Source organism: Camarhynchus parvulus, chromosome 26 (genome assembly GCF_901933205.1).
Source record: "Camarhynchus parvulus chromosome 26, STF_HiC, whole genome shotgun sequence".
NCBI lineage: Eukaryota > Metazoa > Chordata > Aves > Passeriformes > Thraupidae > Camarhynchus > Camarhynchus parvulus.
The window spans coordinates 1,653,218-1,667,250 of NC_044596.1; the positions used below are offsets into that span (position 1 = coordinate 1,653,218).

The 14,033-nt window shown below is 53.4% G+C and overlaps 1 protein-coding gene across 1 annotated transcript in view; it reads right to left on the reverse strand.

Moving 5' to 3' along the window:
• The window catches only part of CACNA1S (calcium voltage-gated channel subunit alpha1 S), a 62,458-nt gene that overhangs the window by 24,538 nt on the left and 23,887 nt on the right, over positions 1-14,033 (reverse strand). The window contains 15 exon segments of the mRNA XM_030965576.1: positions 263-370; positions 600-687; positions 1,138-1,244; positions 2,544-2,603; positions 4,199-4,328; positions 4,600-4,732; positions 4,951-5,020; positions 5,728-5,821; positions 5,948-6,062; positions 6,491-6,611; positions 6,882-7,089; positions 9,037-9,262; positions 10,982-11,142; positions 11,663-11,744; positions 13,575-13,723. Of these exon segments, the coding sequence (XP_030821436.1) occupies positions 263-370; positions 600-687; positions 1,138-1,244; positions 2,544-2,603; positions 4,199-4,328; positions 4,600-4,732; positions 4,951-5,020; positions 5,728-5,821; positions 5,948-6,062; positions 6,491-6,611; positions 6,882-7,089; positions 9,037-9,262; positions 10,982-11,142; positions 11,663-11,744; positions 13,575-13,723 (1,852 nt within the window).

The window sequence follows — 14,033 nt, forward strand, 5'->3', positions numbered from 1 at the left end:
AAGAGCTTCCTGCCCTAGAAAGGAGAAACTGAGGCACAAAGGGAGGTGAGGCAGCCCTTTAGAGGTGCTGTCTGGACCTGACAGTAGCCTGGGTGCTTCCTGCCCTCCTCTCACTGCAGGCTCCTCTGTGGCTCCTCTCAGACCATGGAGAGCACAGCCTGTGCTGACCCAGCACTGCAGGCACCATCCCCAGGGTGATGGCCAGGAGAGCCTGGCCAGGATGTGCTTGAGCAGAAGGTCCCTCCTGCCCAGCTGAGCTCACCTTGAAGAGCTGAACTCCAATGCAGGCAAACATGAACTGCAGCAGGGTCGTGACAACCACGATGTTACCAATGGTCTTGATGGCCACGAACACGCACTGGACCACGTGCTGCAGAGGGGGAGGACAGTGCAGATGTGACCACAGCTGGGGCAAGCCCCTGCTCTGTGTCCCACACCCTCCCCCTCCCGGAAGAGTGGGAGCCTGCCAGAGCAGAGGGATCGGGCAGACCCCTTCCACAGATGGGTGGTGGGAATTGGGAATAGGGCACGATGCCTGCCACACAACCTCCAGGTGGGACTGCCATGGGATGGGTCCCCTGTCCCAGCCTCTCACTCACCTTCAGCCCCTTTGCCCTGTTAATGGCTCGCAGAGGCCTCAGCACCCTCAGCACCCGCAGGATCTTCACCACAGAGATGGTGCTGGACCTGGGCAGGAAGGCACAGCTGAGCTGGGGCCCCTTCCCTGCCCAGGCTAGGCTGGCACAGCCCCAGCAAGCAGCCAAGGAGGGCAGGCTGGGGCCAGCAGCGAGGGACAAGGGATGGCAGACACGCAGATGTCACCAGCCACCACCCCACATAGGGCCAAGTGACACTGGCTGCTGGAGGAAGCAGATCCAAACTGAATTTCTACCCACAGACATTTGACACACAAGGAGTGTCCTTTGAGCTCCTTGACCAGTTTGTGGGCATGCTCCCAGTTGTCCATGCCCCCTAAACGTGACATGATGGGTATGCTCCCAGTTGTCCATGCCCATGTCCCCTAAACATGACATGATGGACACATTGGGCTGGCTGCTCCTCCTCCTCCCACCATCCCCAGCTGCCCCACCAGCCTGAACAGCCCCGTGCCCACTCTGTGGCACATGAGGTGCTTACTCAAATCCCATGGAGATGAGGGAGACAGCGACCACCAGTAAGTCAAGGATGTTGAAGGAGTTCCTGCAGAAGGAGCCTTTGTGCAGGAAAGCACCGTAGGTTGTCATCTGGGGAGCAGAAGGAGTTAGGAGAGAGGCTGGGCAGGGCTCAGGGGAATGGTTCCTCCAATGGAATGGGCACAAGGAACTTCTCACAGCTCCATGGCCTGGGCACCCTGTCCTGCTCAGACCTCAGGCAGGAAGCTGGCTTCAGGTAGAAATCCTCTGTGCAGCACTGGCTGGAGACAAAACTCTCCCAGTCACTCAGCAAATGAAAGAGGAGAATAGCAAAGACCCTTGGAGTGGAACAACATGTGACTTTTGTCCACAGATTTTCACTGGTTTCTCTATGTCTCTTTTTCTTAAAGACATGTCAGAATAAAAATGCTGGTGCCATGGCTGATGTGTCCCCGTGTCACAGCACAGTGGCTTAGCTGCCTGAGCTCACTGGAGAGGACACATGGCCTCTGGGACAGGTCACACACCACCCAGACAGTGTGAATGAACTCTCCAGGAGGATCAGCTGGAAGTTTCTCCTCACTGAGACCTTCAGGAGCAGGGATGCCTGAGGAGTGGGAGTGCAGTGGAATCATATCATGTTCATATCATCATCATCATAGTCCTGAGGTGGTTAGGAGAGCAGTGGCTGCTCCTAGGATGGGTCAGGGGCTAGGGCCTACTATGTGATAAGAATGTGCTTGGTGTGCCATTGGGAGTTAGATATTTTCTTGTAGGTAGAGGCTCAGTAGGAGCACAAAGACATAGGCTTGGATTATTGCTACTGCTACCTCTAGGATGGTTAGTAAGAAGAGAACTAGTAGAGTTGGGAGCGAAACTGCTGGCATTGATGCCTAAGAGTGTCCATGGCCACAAAAGTCTAGACCTGGAGGTTTCTCCTCACTGAGACCTTCAGGAGCATGGATACCTGAGGAGTGGGAGTGCCCATGGGCACAAAAGTCTGGACCTGTCGCCGTTGAGTTAGGAATGGTTGAAGAAAGGCGACATTGACTCTTATGATTAGAAGGTATAAAGTGAGATTTATTAGGAACTTTACATATTTAGAGGTAGGACTGTTCACTTAGAACTTGATTGGTTTATAAATAACACTCTTTATACTATGGGTTAGTTAGAAATAACACTTTTTGGTAAAATATTTTTTTATAAACACCATGTATAAATATTCTACATGTTCACAAACACTAGGTGTAGAGATTAGGATTAGAATTGTTTTAATTCTTTCTCTGAGCATTCTCACAACTTTCCTACAATGATGCCTGGCAAAGTTACCTGTTTCTCTCTCTGACTAACCTGTCACATCCCCACAGACCTATGTGCTAGGCCATGCTCATGGCTAGACCATGGACTCACCTTCAAGACGATTTCAACTGTGAAGACAGAGGTGAAACCAATGTCAAAGTATCCAAGAATCTGGGGACAGAGACACCAGTACAGGATGAGACTTGGTGACAAGGGAAATGCTTCAGTATGCTCAAACATGCTGAAGCTGTCCACTCTATGGGCTGGGGAGGCCATCTAGCTCAACAGTCTCTAAACCCAGTACCAAGACTCCTGAACTCTCTCCAGCTTTGCTGATTTTCTCCAGTGCATGATCCAACCTGCAGCTGGGACAAAGCTCTCCCTTGCCAGGTGAGCTCCATCTGAAAATATCTGATCCCCCAAAACCCCAAGTGCCCTGGGAAGCTGTGTCCTGTGAGACCCCCCAGGCCCTGCCAGACCCACTGGTGCCCTGAAGGACAGGAGCTGTGGCTCCCATGGCTGCATGCCAGCAGCATTCAAGGGCACTGCACACACCAGAGACCCAGTCTGCTGCCTCACAGGATGTCTCCTTCCCCAGTAAACCACCACAGTTTCAAACCAAATTAATCCTGCACACCCTGTCAGGTGGATCTTTTCCCCCAGAAGTAAACTGAGACATGGAGCAGTAAAACCTTGTCCCAGCTGCACCCTGGATGGGAAGCACATCCAGCATCTCCTGCCAGAGTGCACTGCCCTCCCAGAGGCAGGGTTGGCATCCCAGCCTAGGAACAGCATCTGCTGACTGGAGAGCTGAGGGTCTCCATGAGGTCTCCCCTGTTGCGTTGTGATTTCAGGGTTTACCTCAGAACCTGATAATTCCCTCCCAGGTGTGTCAGTCACCTCTCCTTTCCCCTCCCAGCACTGTCTGTCAGTCCTGGAATTCCAGAAGGGCACTGAGTGACTGGCAGATTCAAAGGATGCCCTCTACCCCTGGGGGGCATTGGGCCATCCAGGTGTCCTTTGTCCCTTTGTCCCTCCCCTCCTGTCCCTGCTTGGTGGCTCCCTGCCCCTTCCCTGCCCCTCTCCCCGGGGTTCAAAGGAGCAGCAACCACGGGCTCAGGGAGTTCTGTTGGAGCTGGTGCTGCATTCAGAGGCCTGTGGGCCAGAATGAAGCTCTGGATCCAAACCCTCCATCAGAACCGACTCCTTTCCTTCACCATCGCCTTAAAGCTTCTCCACAGAGGGAAACCTGAGGAGCAGCCCCTGTTATGGGGGGAAGCTCCATCCCAGCACCACCAGAGCTCCTGCAGGCCTGGACTCGTCTGCAGTGCCCAGCTGCAGCATCCAGCCAGCCCAAAGTGTCTGTGGGGTGAAACACCACACACCAGCCAGCCAAAAGTGTCTGTGGGGTGAAACACCACACACCCATAGAGCCACAAGTGTCTGTGGGGTGAAACACCACACACAGCGCCGTTTGGGAACCCCCACCAGCCAAAGTGTCTGTGGGGTGAAACACCACACCACACACCAGCCAGCCCAAAGTGTCTGTGGGGTGAAACACCACACACCAGCCAGCCCAAAGTGTCTGTGGGGTGAAACACCACACACCCAGCCAACCAAAAGTGTCTGTGGGGTGAAACACCACAGTTGCCACTATTTGGTTCAGCAGCAAGGGCCAGACACGCTCAGGCACACCCCATACACAATACTGGTAATTATTCCAATACTCCCCCACCCATGCCAAACCCCCACATCTCTGTGGGCACCTTGTTGCGGAAGGACTCGGCCCGGATGGGATCCTCGGCTGCCAGGGAAATGCTGCTGAGCAGGATGAAGAGCAGGATGAAGTTGGTGAACCAGGTGGCATTAACAGTTCTGTGGCACAGCACCCGAAACCTGCCAGGGACAGAAATGCCATGGGGTGCTGCAAGGGGCACCAGGCAGGGGCATGGCAGCCTGGCAGAGGGCTATGGCCAAACCCTGAGGACAGGAAGGCCCTGGGCATGGAAGGATGACTGTTCTAGTCCTTCCACACAGCTCATGGCTTTTCCCCATGAGCTGGTTCCCTTCAGAATTGGTTGTCATGCTCCAACAAGACTCTGCTGTGAACAGCTGCTGCCAGAGACACCTGGGCCATGCCTGAGCAGGGACAAGGGGCAGTGCCTACTTGTTGGTTGGGCTGAAGATGAAGAATGAGCTGGCTTCAGGCATGGGCACGGCCTTCTCCTTCAGCTGTAGCTCTGCAAGGGGACGGGGCCGAGGACTCAGGGGGATTTCAGGCTCATCTTCCTCATCATCACCTGTAGGGTGACCATGAAAAGGGAAAAGAAAAGAATCATCCAGAGAGGGAGAGGGAATATGACCTTATGGGCAATGTTCTGATCCCATGGCATGCAAGCCAGAGGGACCTCAGCACCCCAAGGCTGGTGAAAGTTCACTGCATCCTTTGCTCCTCACACACCATCCCTCTGCAGTGCCTCCTCAGCCCTCCTGCTGCCCTGCCAGGGACAAATCTTACCTGGGAAGTCTGCAGAAGGGTAGGGGTCTTTGATCTCGTTGACATTGGATTCAAATTCATCCACTTTCAACTGAAACAAGGAGAGACAGAGAGGAGGATGTGCAGCTGCACGTGCCAGCTGGCCAGACCCCCTCATCTTGGAAGCCACGTGGGACAAGCAGCATCTCTGCCTTGGGCCCATACAGCAGCATGGAGTGCTGGCCCAGGCTGGAACCTGGTGAGGGGATGCTGCAATTGAAGCAAAGAGGGTGGGAAACAGGAATGTGTGCTGGAGCCATGCAAATAGGCCAGGGGGGAATAAGATAGAGAGCAACTCCTGAGTGAGCTTCTAAGAGCATCTCTGGGATGTGGAAAGGAAAGTTGCTGCTGGCCAGATGCTCCTCAGAGGCAGCTCAGCACAGCCAGCACAGCTGAACCGAGGGGTTTGCACATGGGGGTGCTGGTGTGGACGTAAGGGAGATCTGGGATGCTGCTGACTTGCTTTGCTCCACCCCACACTGGTGTGCACCAGACCATCTCAGCCACTGGCTGTGGCCAAGGAAATGAACTGGAGGAGAAGGATCCCCAGCAATGGAGCTGTTTCAGCATGTCCTGCCTGCCCCCAGAGAGCCCCATCACTGAGAGCACCCATCACCAGTGCATGCTACAGCAAGGAGTGATTCTGGACAAGAGGCCAGACCCAGACTGGCTCCAAGCCTTTGTCTCTCCTGGCTGGTGGGAGGAGGAGCCAGGGCTACCCCCAGGAGCCCTCCAAGGCTCACCTCCACCAGAACTCACCTTGGCTGTCGTGGGAATCCCTTCTCCCTTTGCTTTCTGCTCCAGCTTCTTTGCCAGCATCTGCTTGTCCTCTTCAGACTTCTCTGGGTAACCTCTAAGCAGAGAGGAGGGCAGAGCAGGAACTGAAGTCTGGGCAGGGGCCATGGGAAAGCTTATTTTGTCCCCTCAGAGCCAAACAGGTCGTTTGGGAGCTCCCAGGGGCAGGGATGGCAGCACTCACCTGGACATCTTCCGCCGTTTGCGCTCCTCTGCTTTGGCCTTCTGGGCCAAGGTCAGGCTCTCAGCCTCGGCCAGGTTATCAACTGCAATGGCCAGGAACACATTGAGGAGGATATCTGGGGACACAGTGCTAAGGACATGGACATGGTTCCTGTCTGGAGCCATCCATGGTCTCCAGAGTGCCTTAGAAACCTTCCTGGAGCTTGTGCTAACCCTGGCTGGTGATGCCTAACCAGCATCCATCCCTTGTGAGCACTGAGCTCTGAGCTGGCTGCCCTCTCTGGCTGAATCTCTGCCTGCCAGGCATCCAGACCTGCTCCAGATGTGCTTTCCTCCAGTCCCCAGCCTTCAGCCACCAGCAGTGCCAGCCTTGAAGCCTGTGGTTTATTCCACTGCTCTTCACAACCAAAAAGCTTCAGGCAAACACTGAAACGGGAATCAGTGACATCATGGGGCTTCTGAGGGAAGCCCCTTCTTGCTCCCTGCCCAGCCCTGTGCAGTTGATGCTAGGGGGCCTGGGCCTGGCTTTGCAGGCAGAGGATACAGTTCCCACAGACAAAGAGGATGATGAAGTAGATGCAGACCAGCATGCCAGGAAAGGACGGGCCCCCATAGGCCATGATCCCATCATACATGATTGAATTCCAGTCCTCTCCGGTCAGGATCTGGGAGCAGAGCAGTAATAAAGACTTAAGAGCATCCCCAGCAGAGCATGACAGAATCCACAGACTGATCCCACTCTTCTGGCTCCATGGTCAAATCCTCCTGTCTGCTCAGCCCTGAACCTGAACTACTGCTCACGACTCCAGCTGCATTTCCCTGTTCCCGTCTCAAACCCCCACAAACCCACATCCCTCTGAGCCCCAACTCCTGCCTGGACAGCCCCAGCCCAGGGGACACCCCCAGCCCCTGCTGCCCTTCCCACTGCCCCAAACCTGGAAGACACTGATGAGGGCCTGGGGAAAGTTGTCAAACGTGCTGCGCCGCACTTTCATGTCCTCGAAATCAAACTTGCCCCCAAAGAGCTGCATGCCCAGCAGGGCAAAAACTATGATGAAGAGGAAGAGGAGGAGCAGCAGAGAGGCAATGGAGCGGACTGAGTTCAGCAGAGAGGCCACCAGGTTGCTCAAAGATGTCCAGTACCTGGGAAGAGCAGAGACACAGGCATGTGGGAGGTAAAGAGTGGGGAAGGCTGTGGGCAGGACCAGGCAGGCACAAGGAACCCAGCCAAACACACCAAGGTGATGTACCAGCAGCCCAAAAAGGGGGACTCTGGACCCAGGCTGGGCTCTGGGACTGCTCCAGGCACGCTCCAGGAGGCAGAAATGAAGCTGCAGACATGGTGTGACAAGCAAGATGACATTGCTGCCTGCACAGAGCACCAGCAAGCAGGATGGGGAAGAGGGCTGAACACACACTGGGCTGGGGCCACAAAGAAGAGTGAGGAGTCCTGGCCCACAGCTGTGGCACTCACATTCTCTGAAAAAATCCTTTCGCCCAGGATTTTTGTCCTGGGAAGCTGAGAAGTCTCAGAGAAAAAGGAAAACAATTTTTATCTCATTTGCTTCTCCTGTGTTTTGCTCATGTGGGAATGTGTTTGGAGATTGTTTACCCACAGTTGATTGTTCCATTGGATTCTGGTGTGAGTTGTTTTCACTCTTTGGCCAATCAGGGCCAAGATGTGTCAAGACTCTGGAAAGAGTCAGGAGTTTTTATTATTATCTTTCTAGCATTTTAATAACTATCCTTTCTGTGTTCTTTAGTATAGTATAGTATTCTTTAATATAGTATAGTATTATAAAGTAATAAATTAGCCTTCTGAGAACATGGAGTCAGATTCATCATTCCTGCCTTCGTCAGGACATTTCCCAGCAAATACAAAACAATACACAGCAGCCCCACCCACAAGATCCTAGAACCCAGAGCTAGAGTGGGGCCTCAGCTCTGTCCCACTCTCTCCTCCCAGTCAAACCTGGACACAAACCCCAGCCTGGCCTTGTCCCTCTGTCCAGCAGCTCCCAGCTCTGCTCACTGCAGCCTCCCCTGGGGACAGGGGTGCCCCAGAACTGTGAGGGACGCCCGGGCACCCTGAGCTGCAGCAGCCAGCGTGCTCCACACACTCATGCGCACACTCACACACACCCCACAGGCACACGGAGCACAGGTGTGCACACACACACACAGAGCTCACACTCAGAAGCACACCAAGCACAAGTGTGCACACACATACACACAGAGCTCAGCCCCACAACCACACACACAGAGGCACACAGAACACAGCTGTGCACACATACACACAGAGCTCACACTCAGAGGCACACCGAGCACAGGTGTGCACACACACACACACAACACACACACACACACAAGACAACCCACATACTCACACACACAGAGGCACACAGAGCACAGGTGTGCACAACACACACACAGAGCTCACACACACACACACACACACACACACAGAGCTCACACTCAGAGGCACACCAAGCACAAGTGTGCACACACATACACACACACACACACAGAGCTCAGCCCCACATACTCACACACACAGAGGCACACAGAACACAGCTGTGCACACATACACACAGAGCTCACACTCAGTGGGACACAGAGCACAGCTGTGCACACACACACACAGAGCTCACACTCGGAAGCACACCAAGCACAAGTGTGCACACACATACACACAGAGCTCAGCCCCACACACACACACACACAGAGGGACACAGAACACAGGTGTGCACACACACACACACAGAGCTCACAGTCAGAGGGACACAGAGCACAGCTGTGCACACACACACACAGAGCTCACACTCGGAGGCACATGGAGCACAGGTGTGCACACACACACAGAGCTCACACTCAGAGGCACATGGAGCACAGGTGTGCACACACACACAGAGCTCACACTCAGAGGCACACAGAGCACAGGTGTGCACACACACAGACAGAGCTCACACTCAGAGGCACATGGAGCACAGGTGTGCACACACATACACACACAGAGCTCACACTGAGGCACATGGAGCACAGGTGTGCACACACAGAGCTCAGCCCCACCCACCCAGCTCCCTCCCCGACCTGGTGATCTTGAAGATGCGGAGGAGGCGGATGCAGCGCAGCACGGAGATGCCCAGGGGGGACAGGGTGCCCAGCTCCACCAGGATGAGCTCCAGGATGCCCGAGCACACCACGAAGCAGTCGAAGCGGTTGAAGAGGGACATGAAGTACTGGCGCAGCCCCAGCGCGTACATCTTCAGCAGCATCTCGGCCACAAACAGAGCCAGCAGCAAACGGTTGGCATTGTCTGGGGGGGAGATGAGCCTGTCAGAGCAGGGACCTCAACCCCAGCACGGCTGGGCAGCCAGGGAAGGAGGGCAGAGCTGCTCACCCTTCTCTGGCACACTGAGCCCTTGAGCTGCTGTGTTTTGGGGACCACATGGGGAGGAAGATGAGAGGGTGGTGTGCAGCTGCATGCTTGTGTGTGTGAGCACACATTTGTACAGTGCACACGTGTTGAGGAATAGTTACATGACCAGAGTCACATAGACATACTACAGGTGCATTAAGAGCTTGAAAAGTACCGAACTCAGCTAATCTGAGGCTATGGATGTAGCAAGGACACTGTGTCCTTGTTCACAGATACGGTGGTTAAAAACAGCCTGAGAAAAAGAAAGTTTAATTCTTAAGGAATGTAAGCACGGGGTGGAACTGACATGTGCAGAATAATCAATAGATGGCTTAAGTTACAGAATATGCATTAGCTTATTAATTACTGTATAAAGGTCTGATGCGATAATCAATAAACGAAGCTTGCTGTTCTCTCATATTGAGAGCCCAAGTTTTCCCCCACGGGACAAATGGCCCACCGCAACACACACGAGTCCATGCAGGGTGGGCACATGGGCTGTGCATGGGTATGTGGGGCTGAGCTCTGTGTGTGCACACCTGTGCTCTGTGTGCCTCTGGGTGTGAGCTGTGTGTGTGCACACCTGCTTCACATGCCTCTGCGTGTGTGTGTACATCGGGCTTTGCTCTGTGTGTGTGCACACCTGTGCTACGTGTGTCTCTGGGTGTGAGCTGTGTGTATGTGGGACTGAGCTCTGTGTGTGTGCACACCCATGCTCTGTGTGCCTCTGAGTAAGAGGGGTGTGTGTGTGCACACCTGTGCTCCATGTGCCTCTGTGTGTGTGTGTGTGTGCATGTGTGCATGGGGCTGAGCTCTGTGTGTGTGTGCACACCTGTGCTCTGTGTGCTTTTGGGGGTGTGTGTGAGTGTGTGCACGGGGCTGAGCTCTGTGTCTGTGCCCACCAGTGCTCTGTGTGCTTCTCAGTGTGTGTGTGCACACCTGTGCATCATGTTCCTTTGGGTGTGAGCTGTGTGTGTACATGGGGCTGAGCTCTGTGTGTGTGTGTGTGTGCACACCTGTGCTCCTTGTACCTCTGAGTGTGAGCTGTGTGTACATGGGGCTAAGCTCTCTGTGTGTGTGTGTGCACACCTGTGCTCTGTGTGCCTCTGAGTGCGAGCTGTGTGTGCAAACCTGTGCTCTGTGTGCCTCTAGGTGGCTGTGTGTGTGTTCACCTGTGCTCCATGTGCCTCTCAGTGTGTGTGTGTTTACACGTGGGGCTGAGCTCTGTGTGTGTGTGTGTGTGTGTGTGTGTGTGCACACCTGTGCTCCATGTGCCTCTGGGTGTGTGTGGGTGTGTGGCGGCGCAGTCAGTGGGGCTGCATGCACAAATGCATGTGGCTGCATGGCATGAGTGCATGCCATGTGTGCAGAGATGCCAATGGACACACTCTGTGTGCGTTCACCATGCAGGATCGTGTCCCTGAGAGTACAGAGCGTGGTCAGTGTGAGCTGTATGACAGCAAGGATCACACACACACGCTCAGTGCGGGCTCTGAGTGTGCCTGAGAGCCTCTGTGCCATGCCAGTGTGGCTGTGCACCCACAGCAGGAGCTCACACAGCTCTCTGGGGCACCACGGTGTCCTGGGCCCTCCTTCTCTCTCAGGCTCTTTGCTCACCTTGCACCCGTGTCAGCCACTCTGGCTGGAAGTGGTGCTCAGAGGCGATGGACAGGGTGTTCAGTGCCACCAGCAGGATGACAAGCCAGTAGAAGAACTTGGACTTCACCACATCCCTGCACTTCCTACGAAACATTCGGTTCCAACGCCTCCACTGACGGCTGGAGAGATGGCAAAGGATCAGCAGAGATGGCAATGGGCCAGACCCAGACCCTTGGGCTGTGCCTGCAGGGCAAAGCCACCCCTGCTCCCTCCCTGGAAAGGGATGAGGACCATAACCTGCCCCTGGAACTTGGTGCAGTCACTCAGGCCCTGCAGCTCATTCACCCTCCTGGCTCAGTTTTGGCTCCAGCCCCTCTCACAGGGGGCTTGCAGGCACAGTGTAATTGCAAATTACACTGAAATTGAGAAAATTGCAATTCTGGTGTCCTAAATTACACACTGTGCTGCACAGGCCATGGGAGGATGCTGGGAGCCTGGTCCCACAGCAAAGACATTGTCCACCTTGAGGAGCTTTTTGCCAGTACCATAGCCAAATTCCCTGTTTGCTACCCCAATGTTTGCATCTCTCCCCAAGCACCAGTCCCTGCCGAAAACTGGGGGCTGACCAGGAAAGCCTGGCCCAGCTGGTGAGAGACAGTGGAAGCCCACATGCAAGCAGATGGTTCAGAGTATACTTACAAGAAGAGAATCCACTTGTTCATGCCCTCAATTTCATACAAGCTCTCTGTCTCTGACCCTCCTTCATCCGACGGCATCATACCTAGAGGGAATGACATCATAGGCTTTCCTTGGAGCCCTTGGGAAGAACATGTGGGAGGGAACCTCTTCCAGAAGTACACCAGGAAAAGCTTCCCTGTCAGAAGTGAATAATCCCCACCAAGCAATGTGAATAATCCCAGGGAGTCAGCAGTGGGATTATTCAGAAGTGAATAATCCCCACCAAGCAGTGCCATCCCAGGCGGTCAGCAGCCAAAGTTTGGGCAGAAGGCTTTGAGGGTGAGGTGCAAACCAAGCATGAGACATGAGAAACTCCTGCCCTGCAGGAGGAGCAGCAGCAGCCCAGAGTGGGACAGCAGCCAGTACCTCAGCATGGAAAAACTGGGGCCAGTTGGGATCTGAGCAAAGGCTGAACAGAACACGGCCACAGCTCTGAAAGAAGTGTTTTATCTGTCCCACTGTTTCCCAAGGCTCTTTGCACACATGCATCACTCAGCTTGAGGCATCAAAAGTGCTTTCACCAGGCAGGGTGGCACAGCAAACCCTGTGGCTCTGGGGTAGAACTCCAAAGGCAGAACTTTGCTGAGCTTTTGGCTAGATGCCTGTACATCCACCTCCTTCCCTGGGCCACTTTTAATCCCTAGAAATTGTCAAGTGATGGCAAGAAATTAATGCATCTGCTAGTGAGAGAGCTTGTGGCCCTGACTGTATCCCTGCACACCAAGGGCACACGCTCCACATGGCCTTTTCAGCCCCTCTTGCCAAAGGGGACTCAGGTCTTGCTTGTGGTCTGCTGTGGCATTCACATTCTCTGAAAAAATTCCTTAGCCCAGGATTTTTCTCCTGGGAAGCTGAAAGGCAGCGAGAAGCCTCAGAGAAAAGGAAAACAATTCTTATCTCATTTGCTTCTCCTGTGTTTTGCTTATGTAGAATGTGTTTGGGGATTGTTTACCCACAGGTGATTGTTTCATTGGATTCTGGTGTGAGTTGTTTTCACTCTTTGTCCAATCAGGGCCAAGCTGTGTCAAGACTCTGGAAAGAGTCACAAGTTTTCATTATTACCTTTTTAGCATTCAGTAAGTATCTTTTCTGTATTCTTTAGTATAGTATAGTATTCTTTAATATAATATAGTATAATCAAGTAATAAATTAGCCTTCTGAGAACACTGAGTCAGATGCATCATTTTTCCCTTCAACAACAGGTTGCCTGCTTTTACAATAGTCTGCAAGTATTAAGCACTGTGGTTGAAATGGATTTACCATCAGAGATGAATTATTGCTAGTTTGGGTCAGATTCAACCAAATTATTCAGGAAATGTAAAAAAAAAATAGGAACAAAACTGTCCTGCAGAAGTCAAAGCATTTTGTTTTTTCATGGGTTTTCAGGCAAAATGAGTCTTTGTGACTTCTTCAAAGACTCCCACCTTGCCTCTCTATGTGGTCAGCAGTAGGAACCCAACCCTCAGGTGATGGCAAGAAATTAATGCATCTGCTAGTGAGAGCTTGTGGCCCTGACTGTATCCCTGCACACCAAGGGCACACGCTCCTCATGGCCTTTTCAGCCCCTCTTGCCTTGGAGAAGACTCAGCCCTTGGTTGTGGTCTGCAAATTTTAAACACTGTGGTTGAAATGGATTTACCATCAGAGATGAATTATTGCTAGTTTGGGTCAGATTCAACCGAATTATTCAGGAAATGTAAAAAAAAATAGGAAGGAAACTGTCCATCAGAAGTCAAAGCATTTTGTTTCATGGGTTTTCAGGCAAAATGAGTCTTTGTGACTTCTTCAAAGACTCCCACCTTGCCTCTCTAAGTGGTCAGCACTAGGAACCCAACCCTCAGGCTGAGGGTGTGTGAGCAAGCAGAGCTGGTACCTTCTCCCCTGGCCCGATCACTGTCCATGACCTCTGCGTGGGTGATCCAGTCCATGTAGCCCTTCAGATCCTCCTCCAGCTGCTGCTTCTCCCGCAGCTTCTGGAACGTTCCGCGTGACTTGGCCTTCTCGCGCTCCTTGGTGAACTCGCTGGGACAAGGCAGGCAGCAGAGACTCAGGGGATGGCCTGAGGAGCTCAGGAACTCTCAGGAGCCACAGCTCTGTGCCATGCCAGGCCTTGGAAAGCCCTGAAATACCCTGTACCATGTCTTAGGTTGGAAATGGGTGTGTGTGTTCTATTCCTATCTGTGGGGCAGTTCTCTGCTGTTCATTGGGCAGTTTTCTTTATCTCTCCCACAGCCAACCCTCCCTCCCGGAGATCTCTGCTGTCCATGGCCACTGAGTGTCCCTGCAGGGCTGATCCAATTCCAGCATCCCATGGGGAGATGCTGTGCCCAGG